The sequence below is a fragment of the Echiichthys vipera genome, assembly GCF_963691815.1.
Source record: "Echiichthys vipera genome assembly, chromosome: 22".
NCBI lineage: Eukaryota > Metazoa > Chordata > Actinopteri > Perciformes > Trachinidae > Echiichthys > Echiichthys vipera.
The window spans coordinates 5,318,596-5,329,683 of record NC_139847.1 but is presented as its reverse complement, the minus strand read 5'-3'; the positions used below and the strand labels follow the sequence as shown (position 1 = coordinate 5,329,683).

The 11,088-nt window shown below is 42.5% G+C and overlaps 1 protein-coding gene across 1 annotated transcript; it reads right to left on the bottom strand.

Moving 5' to 3' along the window:
• Positions 1 to 1,449: 1,449 nt before the first annotated feature.
• On the bottom strand, positions 1,450 to 8,463 carry LOC310963927 (cerebellin-1; the record flags this gene model as incomplete). The annotated part of the gene is made up of 4 exons (XM_083936884.1): positions 1,450 to 1,647; positions 3,049 to 3,168; positions 6,354 to 6,664; positions 8,415 to 8,463. 4 exons carry the CDS (start codon positions 8,461 to 8,463, stop codon positions 1,450 to 1,452), a joined length of 678 nt encoding a protein of 225 aa, XP_083793010.1.
• Between the last annotated feature and the right edge of the window lie 2,625 nt (positions 8,464 to 11,088).

Here is an 11,088-nt window from a genome sequence, read left to right as displayed (position 1 = left end):
TGCTTAACAGAAGAATTGTAGTTTACAAGCTACAAGACTATTTATTGTTAGCATGTTTGCTAGCTTCAGTGGATGTCAATGGCAAAACTGACAAGCTTTTTATTTATTATTACCACAATTCAGTTGATCACTTTTTATTTATTGAATTCTTCATTTTCCTATTTTTCTTGGTACACATTTAATCTTACATTATTTCCCCTCACGCAACATTTAGGCTACCATTTTCCAGCGCATGTCCAAAGTGCGTGTGTTTGGTGACTGCTTGCCAAAAAACATCTGAATGCATTTATACTCCTTCCTCTAATCAAATCTAAACACAGGCAAAATTCACATCATTTTAGATTCAGTGTTCTTGGTGTCCTGAATTAACGTCCATAAATCCGATTGGACATCACGAGGAAAAAAGGGACGCTGCTTTAAAGCTTAAAGCAAACTTGCCTGAGAATCGTCATATTTTTGCACTTTTCTTTAGTATCAAAGTGAACCAGTGATAGTTGTCTCTATCAGTGGGTACACTAAAAACACAAACTGCTTAGAGTTAATCCGGCATAATTTTAATAGAGATAATTTGTCAAAGTGTATAGAAATAAGCTAAAATAGTTAGCTAACAGTTAGCTAGCTAGCTCCATGGCTACATAGAGGGGCGAACCGGGGGCTAGCATGAGATCTTACTTTGGAAACAACAGGCTATGTGGTAGTATGTATGTAACAGGCCTACTAGCAAGGATAATAATCCTCATTTGGAAGTGTGACATGAGTTACACATAATGATTATTATCAATTAAAAGATGATTTTTCAAGTCGAGAAAATCACACTTTGTCGTAGGTTCGTCGTAATACCACTTAGTGAGCTACATCTCTCGTCTCGCACAATATACGCCATGTCACTTGCTAGCCAGCGAACTTCCACAACACTCAGCCTCGTTTCATCGACCGTGAAGCAAAAGAATGAACAAGACCCACTTCAGCAAGACGTCACTTATAGAGGAGTGTAGTCTTACTAATTTACGTATTTTCAGTTTTATACCTAAAACAAACTGACTCAACATCATGTGTGTAATTCATGGAACAACTCAAGCACAAATTAAAAAATGATTTGTCTTCACAACAATGCATATTTGTTTAGGTCCCATAGTGGTCGACTGGAAGGGACCTCAATTTACGGTAAACGTAGTTCACCTAGCTATCTAGATGTGTATAGATACATTGATGGAAAGGCAGAGAATACACACTTATGGTCTTTATTGCCACTGTATTTCATGCATTAAAATAAAATTACAGACTTCTGACAAGCAAGCACAGACAACACATTACAGTAGTCGGACAACAGTGAGCCACAGAGTGCAATAGAAATTACATTCAGGATTATGTGGTGCTGAGTGATCTCACCCGATTCATCTTTTCTTTTCTTTGACTATGACAAGAATATATTCCTACGTGAACCTTAATCTATAAGGGGAACACCAGAAACCCAGAGAAAGTGGAGTACTTCCACCCTCCCATCAGGTTTCCCCTCTCCAGTTTGAGGTAAGCCTTGTCCCCTCGCTCCATCATCACCAGCCCGGCATTCGTGGCAGCCTCCCTCGTCACGTCCTGATCACCTGCGAAGGCTGAAATCACCGGCCAGCCGTTGAGAACCAAACTCACCTGAGAAAAACGTGTGAGATGAGCCGGTGAGCAGAGGGGAAAGGCGCTTGCAGGGAAATGATGGTGAGAAAACATGGATTATATTTAATGTTTCCTACTTAAAAATCCTTGAATTTGACTGTTTTTAGCTTGAAAACCATATATTTGAGATTATAGACTACATGTACTACAGTTGTAGAAAGTTGTTTTGTTTGCCCTTTGGCTAGATCATTTAATAATAGTAAATAAGGGTTTGAGCAGCTGCCACAACAGCTTTGTGGGTGAGCCAGCAACTACAAAGACTTGTCCAAGTTTGAGTCACTCAGAATAAGAGAGAGAAACATAGCCTACATACATACGCTTAATAGCTCTCTGGCGAAGAGATGGATGAGAAGATTGATTCCACACTCGTGTCTGGACCTTATAAAGCTACAGGCTAGGTACGCTAGGTCTACTTTCTTCCACTGTAAAAAAGTGAAGCCGGATACGGGCGCCGCCATGTTGTAATTTGCAAAGGAGAGATCGAGCGGTCGAGTCACTTCATCGAAGTGATGTCTATACACCCGTCCGACCAATCATGAGACGATCACGGCTGTCAATCATGACGTTTCACCCAGTTTTATATCATCAAATAACTAATTTAAAACCAAACGTCCAAATAATGATGAACAAACATCAACGGGATAAAACTGCCTACTCTACATAGACAGAAACCATCTTTGGGAAACATTTATTTGAGGAGTACTTTGATTTTTTAGTTTGGCCCATGTCCCATCTGCTAACATGAAAGGGGCGGGACTTATGACCTATTCCGCAGCCAGACACCAGGGGGCGATTGAGAGGCTGTGGTTCACTTTTGGGGAGCTGTCAAGCCGTCCATCTTTCTATAAAGTCTATGTGTGAAACGGTATATTTCCTGTCTCCTTGTTTGTATAGATGGATGAAAAGTTACATTAGCAAAATATATTAGATACACAGCTAACAGCCAGGTTTCAAATAATAACAAACAATAACAACAATTGATAACAATTAATTTTCTCCTGATTCGTCCGTCTGTAAAATGATATGTTAGTGTCTGAATGTTCTGGAGATATGTAGCTTGTGAGAAACGGGTCCTGTGTTTACTATGGTGACTATGGGCCAAAAGAATTGGCCGTTTTTGTTCACGTCTTCTTCACCCAATGTAATCAATACACTCCGCTAGTCTCCTTAAGAGGCACAGATACAGGACATTGTTACTTTTGGACAGGCTAGCGGCGTTCCCCTGTTTACACTCCCTTTGCTATGCTAAGTTAGCCAACCAGCTTCATATTAAGCAATATTAAACTTTCTGAAAAAATGCTTTTCTGCAATTCTGTTCTTCAACATCTCAGCAGTGACGTATTTGTCAAAATGCTGAAACCTTTGAACCCGTGTTCTTACTTGTATTGTCTGGCGGTTGTAAACTTTGACAACATGAAAGCTGAAACTGTAGACTCCTTTTCTAGGGGCCACGAAGATACTCCTCGCTGGATCAAAATGGCCGCCAACATTTACCAGGATCTATAAGAAGAAGAAGAAGAAGAGGAGAAGATGAGAGAGAATAAATAATACAAACAGACCCTGAGACGAGCTACTAATGTAATGTAATGCATTAAAGTTTTGGAGGATTTGAGTACACCAACTGCAGGACACACACCAGAAGTACTGGATCATCAATTGTCTTCCACAGCTCCCAGACCTTGCTCGCAATAAATCAGCATCAACACTAAGTTTCAATATTGTGCAATTCTTTTAGGTCTTTGAATAAGGAAATACCTGCGCGCTTACAATGAACTTTCTGTCTGTGTACACTTTCATCAGACAGGCAAAAGGTGATTAACGGAAATCAAACCTGTTTAATGATCGTAGCAGTGAGGACATTTCCGCCCACCACTTTTCCTCAAGTGGAAAAACCCCAGAACTACTGGATGGATTTCCAAAGGGAAAGTTTGTGCGGACGTGAATGATTCCCAGAGGATTAATCCTATCGACTTTGGTGATCTCACATTTCTTTCAGCGCCACAATGAGCTTGACATTTGTTGCTTTAAGTGAAATGTCTCAACGACTTCATCTTCAGTCATAACCAAGGATTTGACTCCTTCTTTCCCTTCTGGAGTCTAAGGGCGCTGTCACACCTGATCTCTAGTCCTCTTCCCATGGTGTTCACCAGATGTGAAAATTACTTTTTTCCCAGCTGCTCTGGTTCTTTCACACCTCTTCATTTGATCTGGTCCGAATCAGTTGATGACGTGCTGAAGTGAACCAAAATGTAGATGCACTCAATAAAGGTTTGGGACAAAAAAAGCACTTCACTCATTGGTCGGATGTGTGTGATGCAGGCACAGTAACGTAGGTCCTGAACCGCTCTCCGATTGGTCAGTACGCGGAGAACGTAAACAGAGTGACGGCAGACAACGCTCCCAGCCCAAGTGATGCCACAATGGAGAGACAACTGCGGGGTTGATTTTGACGTTGGTCTTTGGTTATTACATTTCTACTCCAGGTTTGTCCGCGGTGACTCATGCTGGCGTGTTGTTGTTGTTGGTGTGATGACAGGGGAGGTACTTAATCATGACGTAAATCACGTAGCTGCCTACAGGAGCTGGGTTGGTCCAAAAATGCACAGTGCTTTCTGTTAGTGCGGACCAAGGTATGATCCAGTTCTCACCACAAACGGACCACACAAGAGTTGGTTTGGAAGGGGACTGAGACCACCTCTTCTACCAGGTCTCAGTCCGCTTATTTGGTACACTTCTGGTGCGCACCTGAGTATGATCGTTGCAGTCCCACCCTCACAAACGAATAATGGAACGCACTCAACTTCGATTCAACCGAACTAAAGGCTGGTGTGAAAGCGCTCTAAGACTGTTTACTCTATGCATTGTTGTAAATGTGTACGGGTCAGAGGGTGATGAACGAGTGTTCTCCAAGGTCACAACGTAACTGAGCGCACCGAGTGTTTGCAGGCGTGTGACCTTTTCCTCATCTCCAACTTATCAGAAAACTTGCATAAAGACCAAAATACAGATCAGTAATGCATACGCTTATCCAAACTGCTGTAAAAGAGGACAAATATAGGCCCATCGATTTTTTTTTTTTACAAGTCTCTCAGTTGTTATAAGTACCACGCCACTTGGATTAACAAAAAGCGCCAAGATTGGGACACAAACAAGATCCTGAGCAGATGGTTGAAGCTTGATGCTGAAGTTTTGGACGAGGTGTAAACTATTTCTTTTCTATTCCTTTGATAAGCAAAAGCCCACAGAGCCTTGTTAAATCAGTCTAGGGTCTGTCTGGAGAACATCTATAACCCACATACTCAGTAGGAGGACTCAAATACGATCTAATTTGGACCCAGATGAGTTAAAAGCATGTATGCGTGTTCCAGAGTAGCCAATAAAGGTTATTTTGAGTGTTGAGACATCACACTTAGGATTAGCTGCTCTGTCTGGTTGTCACATCTTTTGTGCCAATCCGAATTTAAAGACTTGGCGATACACTGAAGGTGTCATTTCTCCCACTATTACAGAAATGTGTTTTTTTTGTATAAAACTTGGAATTTATACAACTGAAATATCAAACTTAATCAATCTTTTCTTGGACTGTGAAACTGTGGAAAACCTCCTGTTTTATGCTTCTTTAAGTAATTCTTACCTTTCTCGCAGGTCTAACAAAGCTTCCCTGCAAAATCCCACCTTCTCCCCCTCCGCCTGACCTCTGACGCTCCCTACTCCCCCGACATGTATGGTGAGAGAGATATGCTGCGTTCCAGTGCCATGGGAAGTCCGAATGAGTGAAACCTCCTACAAGCGAAATCGGGGGAGATCGATAGCATTCAAGTGCATTTTGCCTAGTTGGAGGTCCGAAACTTCGGATTTCCCATGACACTCGAACGCAGCATGAGCAGCGCAAGTGAAACGGAGCAGGAAGCTCGGCAAATCATTTTATTTGGACCGAATAAAATGATTGGTCAGACTTTTATCAGAAATATTTTGGAATTGAATATTTTTGAGATTTAACACCTGGTGGATTTCTTTTACATTTTAGCGTGCCATACGCTTATCAGGATCATTTTAAGATTACAAAAGAAAAGTGTAAAAACCCTAACCTGACACTAGCCAGATGAATTTGGTTCCTCCTTGCTTCCCTCGAACATCTGGGATCTCTCCATTAGAAAGTGATTTCAGGAGGCTGGGCCTTATCAAAAACCCTTGCACATGATTGGATAAACCACTTGTCCGTCATCTTTATTGATGTGCTACTTCAACCGCTCACATCGAAACCAACCCGTGACGCTGATGAGAGGGACGCAGGGAAAAGGGCGAAAACATGGTTTACACCAACAAAAGCCTTCAGAGCCGTTCTCTGGTGTTCTTTTAAAGAAGAAATATTCTCTAGATTGGAAACACGGATGAAATAGCAGCATCGATGTTGACGCCTGCTTCCTCGATGTTGTCTGAATCACAACAGTCGCTTCTCCACTACGTCACATCTATAAAACCCTGCCCGGCGGTCCTGATTGACTCGACCACCTGAAATCTCTTTCCTATGGAGAGATCCCAGATGGTTGAGTGGACCTAGGTCGAGTCAAGGTGGAATGAAATTCATATGGCGAGAGTCAGGTTACAAAAATGCTAGGTGGTAAGAACTGCTTTAAATGGTGCAATTTTGGAGTCATGTGCACACAAACGCTACAGAAACCCACCTGGTCAAAGTAGATGGTCATGGTACGGTTGCTCATCTCGGAGGGTTCGTGGTTGGTGTTTCGGATGGCTGAAAACGCCACCCGACCGGTTCCTGACCTCACCGACATGCCCAGAGCGTTACCCGATGGCTCCGCAGAGGGGGTGGAGTCGCACACCACCAGACATTTTCCTTCCAACACAATTGGCTCTGTGTCATTCTGGCAGCTGACTTCTGAGGGCCCCCAATGGACCAGAAGCAGCAGTCCGACGAAAGCGAGAGAGGGCGGAGAGGGAGGAGATTGACAGGGCATAGCTCCAAACGAGGGGCGAGCTTTGGGGTATTTCAGGAGCACAGTGATGACACGGCCACCACAAATCTTCAGCAAGAATGTGTCTTCTCGAAGAACACTTTACTTCAGCAACACGTGAAACATGATCTCACCTGGAACGAACACTTTAACAGAGGATTCCTCTCATCTCGTTTATAATTCTTGTAATCCTCGGTGAACGGGCGGAGATGCAGTTTCTCTGGGGAGGACTATTAGTTGACAAAAAGATGGCCGCTTCCCATAATAGCAGACAGAAAGTCCTTCTATGTATATGGAGGTGATCCAGTTCCTCACAACCACAGCCAAGCTAAATCCAAACTGGCTTGGAGTCTCTCAAGGCTTCAGACCTGTTTGAAGCAGTAGACACGATAAACACACATTCAAATTTTGCACATTTTCCTATAAATGGAAAACAACGACACGGGCTACTTTAAGACGCTTTTCTCGTTTATTATTTCCGAGAATTGTTATTTTGATTGGAAAAGGCCTTCAGATAATAATGAATTCACAGAACAAATGAAAGAAAAATTAAGTATATTTACCAACTAAGCTTAAATAAGAGTGTATGCATGTTTACTAATGTGTGTTTACAGTGTGTGAACATCTATACTGTGTGTTCTATGAAAGATTACCAGCCAAAGTACACTTTTCCTGACTCTCTCGTACGAAAAACAGATTTTATAACACATATATAGTACATAAATGGAAACTGTTGACTTTTAACCTACCTCGGCACCTAAAGAAATTCAGCTTTGATGCAAACAGCAAAGCACTATGCAATATCGCGTGTTGAAAGCTGCCGTTTCCAGGTCCAGTAAGACCCATAAGAGAAATAATTAAACACGTGAAAGATGATTAAAAAGAAACGGCGGTTCAAAATAATTATGCTGAAAAAAAGGAAAATGACTAGAAGTGATGAGGTAATGATTTGGCCAGGAAGAGGGCGCGTGAGTGCCAGCTGGACTCAGGAAGGGGAGGTGGATGGGAGGGGACAGTGGACCATCGCAATCCCACCACCGAGAGGCCATCTGTGGGTAAACAGTCCCACTCTTTCTCGCCGTGCACCTTTCCAAATCAATCCCTGTCTCTTGCATTCCTTAACACAAACACCCACGAACACACGCTCTAAATGCAAATATTAAAACATAAAACAATACTAGCTCAAGCTTTATGTGAGTGGCAGATGTGTTGATTAGTAAATTGCCATCGATTGCACAGCAGGTGCCTCTTCGTGCACTGCGAGAAAGCATGTTTTTAACACTTTGTACGATAAAACGAGAGCAGTTTGGTGAAATATGAAGAGGAAACCTTACATCGTTTTGCAGAGTTAGATGAATCACCACATTTTCTGCCTCAACAACACGCGCAACATTAAACGGTTCAAGCATTTTCACAAAAGCAACCCTTGCAACATGCACAGACATACAGGTATTATAGTTTGGTCACAAATATTGCTGGAAAGACACCCACCTCTCACTCTCAGCGTCGGCTCTGCAGTGACATACAGAAACCGGCTTTCTTCAGTAAAGTTAGAGCATCTCAGGAGTCCTGTTTATCTATTCCTCTCCCTCTCTTTCCCCAAATGTCTCTCTCTCTCTCTTTCTCTCTTTCCCCGTCTCTCTCTCTCTCTCTCTCTCTCTCTCTCTCTCTCTCTGTCTGTTGCAGGAAGCCCCTGTGCTCGAGCAGACATTTAATCACATCAAGAGCATTGCGGTGCTCCTGTTCTCATGGCTACTCGACCCCCCGCTGTACCTGTTTCCCCACCCTCCTCCTCCTCCTCCTCCTCCTCCTCATCCTCCATCTCTTATACCTCAGATATCACACAACGGATGGCAGAACCGAAAGGCTGCACACAAACTGTTACGGTATTATATCCTTTTGGTACTTTTCTTTTTTTAAAGAGAGGGCAAAGTGACACTTTTAATTTGATCTGAAGGTTTTCGCCTGCTTCGATATATTCATGCTCTGTTAACATTCAGTTTACCAACCTTGAAACTAACCACACGAAGGACTCGAGATGCAGTTCTTTGTTGTTGTATCTGCTGCCTTCTGTGGTTGGGACCTTTGATGATTCTCTTAGCCTTTTATTCTCTCAGTGCCTGGTGTAAATGTCCCTAAGGCAGGGTAGGGAAGATCCTGTTGGGCGCTGTTTCCGTACCAGGCAGCGATGTTTCCAGTCAGGACACTCAAAGGTGTAGAGTAGAAAGTCCTTGGTATTTACAGGGATACCTGGAATTTCCTCTGACATCTAAGGGGAAAAATTTGAATGATTAAAGCCATATTCAGACGGGATTAGTTTAATGGTGGGACGTGGGGTAAGGTCATTTTTACCAGAGGTTTCAGTCCTGTGTGAATGCGACATGTCAGAAATTATTCCGGAGAATGTCAGTAAAAAATATTTTCACCTCCTGTAAAACAGTTCGGAAAAAAGCACTTGAAGAAGCACTCTTTCACACTTTTTTTAGATAATCAATTCTGTCCTTTAGTTTCGTCTTTACTTAATTTTGTGATATCAGAAAGCCACGTAGCACGCACATGGCACACACCTCTGGTAGAATACAGGGATTTCTTCATCCCGTGCGAATTGACCATTTATATTACAGACGTCCTGAGGTTAGACTGTTTTACCCCACGTCCCCGCATTAATCTAATCCCGTCCACATAGGGCTAATGTCAGTGAACGGCGCCTAGGTTAGACCCTTGGTAATGCAGGCATAACAGCCTTCTAACTTGAATGAGTTAACATCATCCTCAAGTCCAAATATAAAAGATTTATGTTGTAAAAGGTGTGCAACCAACTGACTGAGTGCAGACCAGATCAGCATTGCATCACCGTCAAGGGCACGCCCACTTAGACTGTCATGGTTGAAGCTGGCAGGTGGACCCAAATGCAGAAACAGTACATGCAAGACATGAGGACTAAAGAACCAACAGTTTATTTCCCAAAAGCAAGGAATCCGAACCAAAGCAAAGGAGGAAAACAGGAATACAGAGGGACACAGTGATTGGCTAACGAGACAAGGACAGGCGACATGAGGGTAGAGACAAAACATGTGTACAAGGAAAGACAAAAAAGCAGAGCTACAGGAAAACTGTAAAGGCTTAAAAACACTGGACCTAAACAGCAAAACACATGAATGAACTAATAACTACTAAGACAGGTGTGAAAGATGGGAAGTAAAACCAAGACAAAAGGAGATTTTCACAGTAAAACAGGAACTAAACCAAAATCCAAGACCATGACATAGACTTGACTTGGGGCTTGTTGCAGATAAGATTTATACATAACTTGAAATAAAATTACTTCCCATTTTTTGGAAGTAAATCTTTATTCAATTGAGAACAGGATCGGGCCTAGTATTGACCCCTGAGGGACCCCACATGTAACGACATTGAAAGAAGATTGCAAGAATGTTTGGTAAAAAAAAGTCAAACCCTCCTAACTTTGATTGGCTTTGACTCAGTGATACAAGTTGTTCAGAAACAATTAAATATTTTTAAGAAGAAGAAAACAATATACTCCAGAATGAATAAAAACAAGGTGGTCCAGGTTCGGTCTCGTTAGCAAACAAATAACTGGCAATAAGGTAAAAAAATAGAAGTTTTGTAGCTTTGTTTTAGGTGTGGTGTAACACAACGAGCAAGTGCCGATCTAATGTAGGTCAGCTCCCGGAACAACTGTCAAATAATAACACTTAATGACATACTGGAAGTAATGACTGAATAATTATAATTATTGTTTACTGCTCAGAAATGAGGAAGGAGGAGCCTCTTCACACAAAGAGTCAGCATCTGCTTTTTCATTGGTGCGTCCTAAAGAACAACAACCTGGAGATGTTCATGTTTGTTTGATAACAAAATATCCTCTGACTATAAAAGAAGAAGTGGCATAAATGTTTTTAAATGTGAGGAGATTCACGACTGAATGGAAGAAATTAACCGCACAAACTTTAACGTGTAATAAGTTGAAAACATGCACGCTAGAAAAGTTTTCCTGTAAAATCAGACAAACCCTTTGCAGTTGAAACATCTTGTAATGTTCAGGTGCAATTTATACGATTACAAAATCATAAAAGTCAAATATAAATCAAACATCATCATCCACTTGTCCCTGTCGGGGTTGCGGGGGGGCTGGAGCCGATCCCAGCTGACATCGGGCGTGAGGCGGGGTCCACCCTGGACAGGACGCCAGTCTATCACAGGGCACACAGAGACGAACAGAGACAGACAACCATTCACACCTACGGGTGATTTAGAGTCATCAATGAACCGAACACCTGCACCTCTTTGGGAGGAAACCAGAGAACCCGGAGAAATCCCACGCAGACACGGGGAGAACATGCAAACTCCACACAGAAGGGTCCCAGCCTGGATTCAAACCAGGAACCCTCTAGCTGTGAGGCGACAGTGCTGACCACCAGAACAC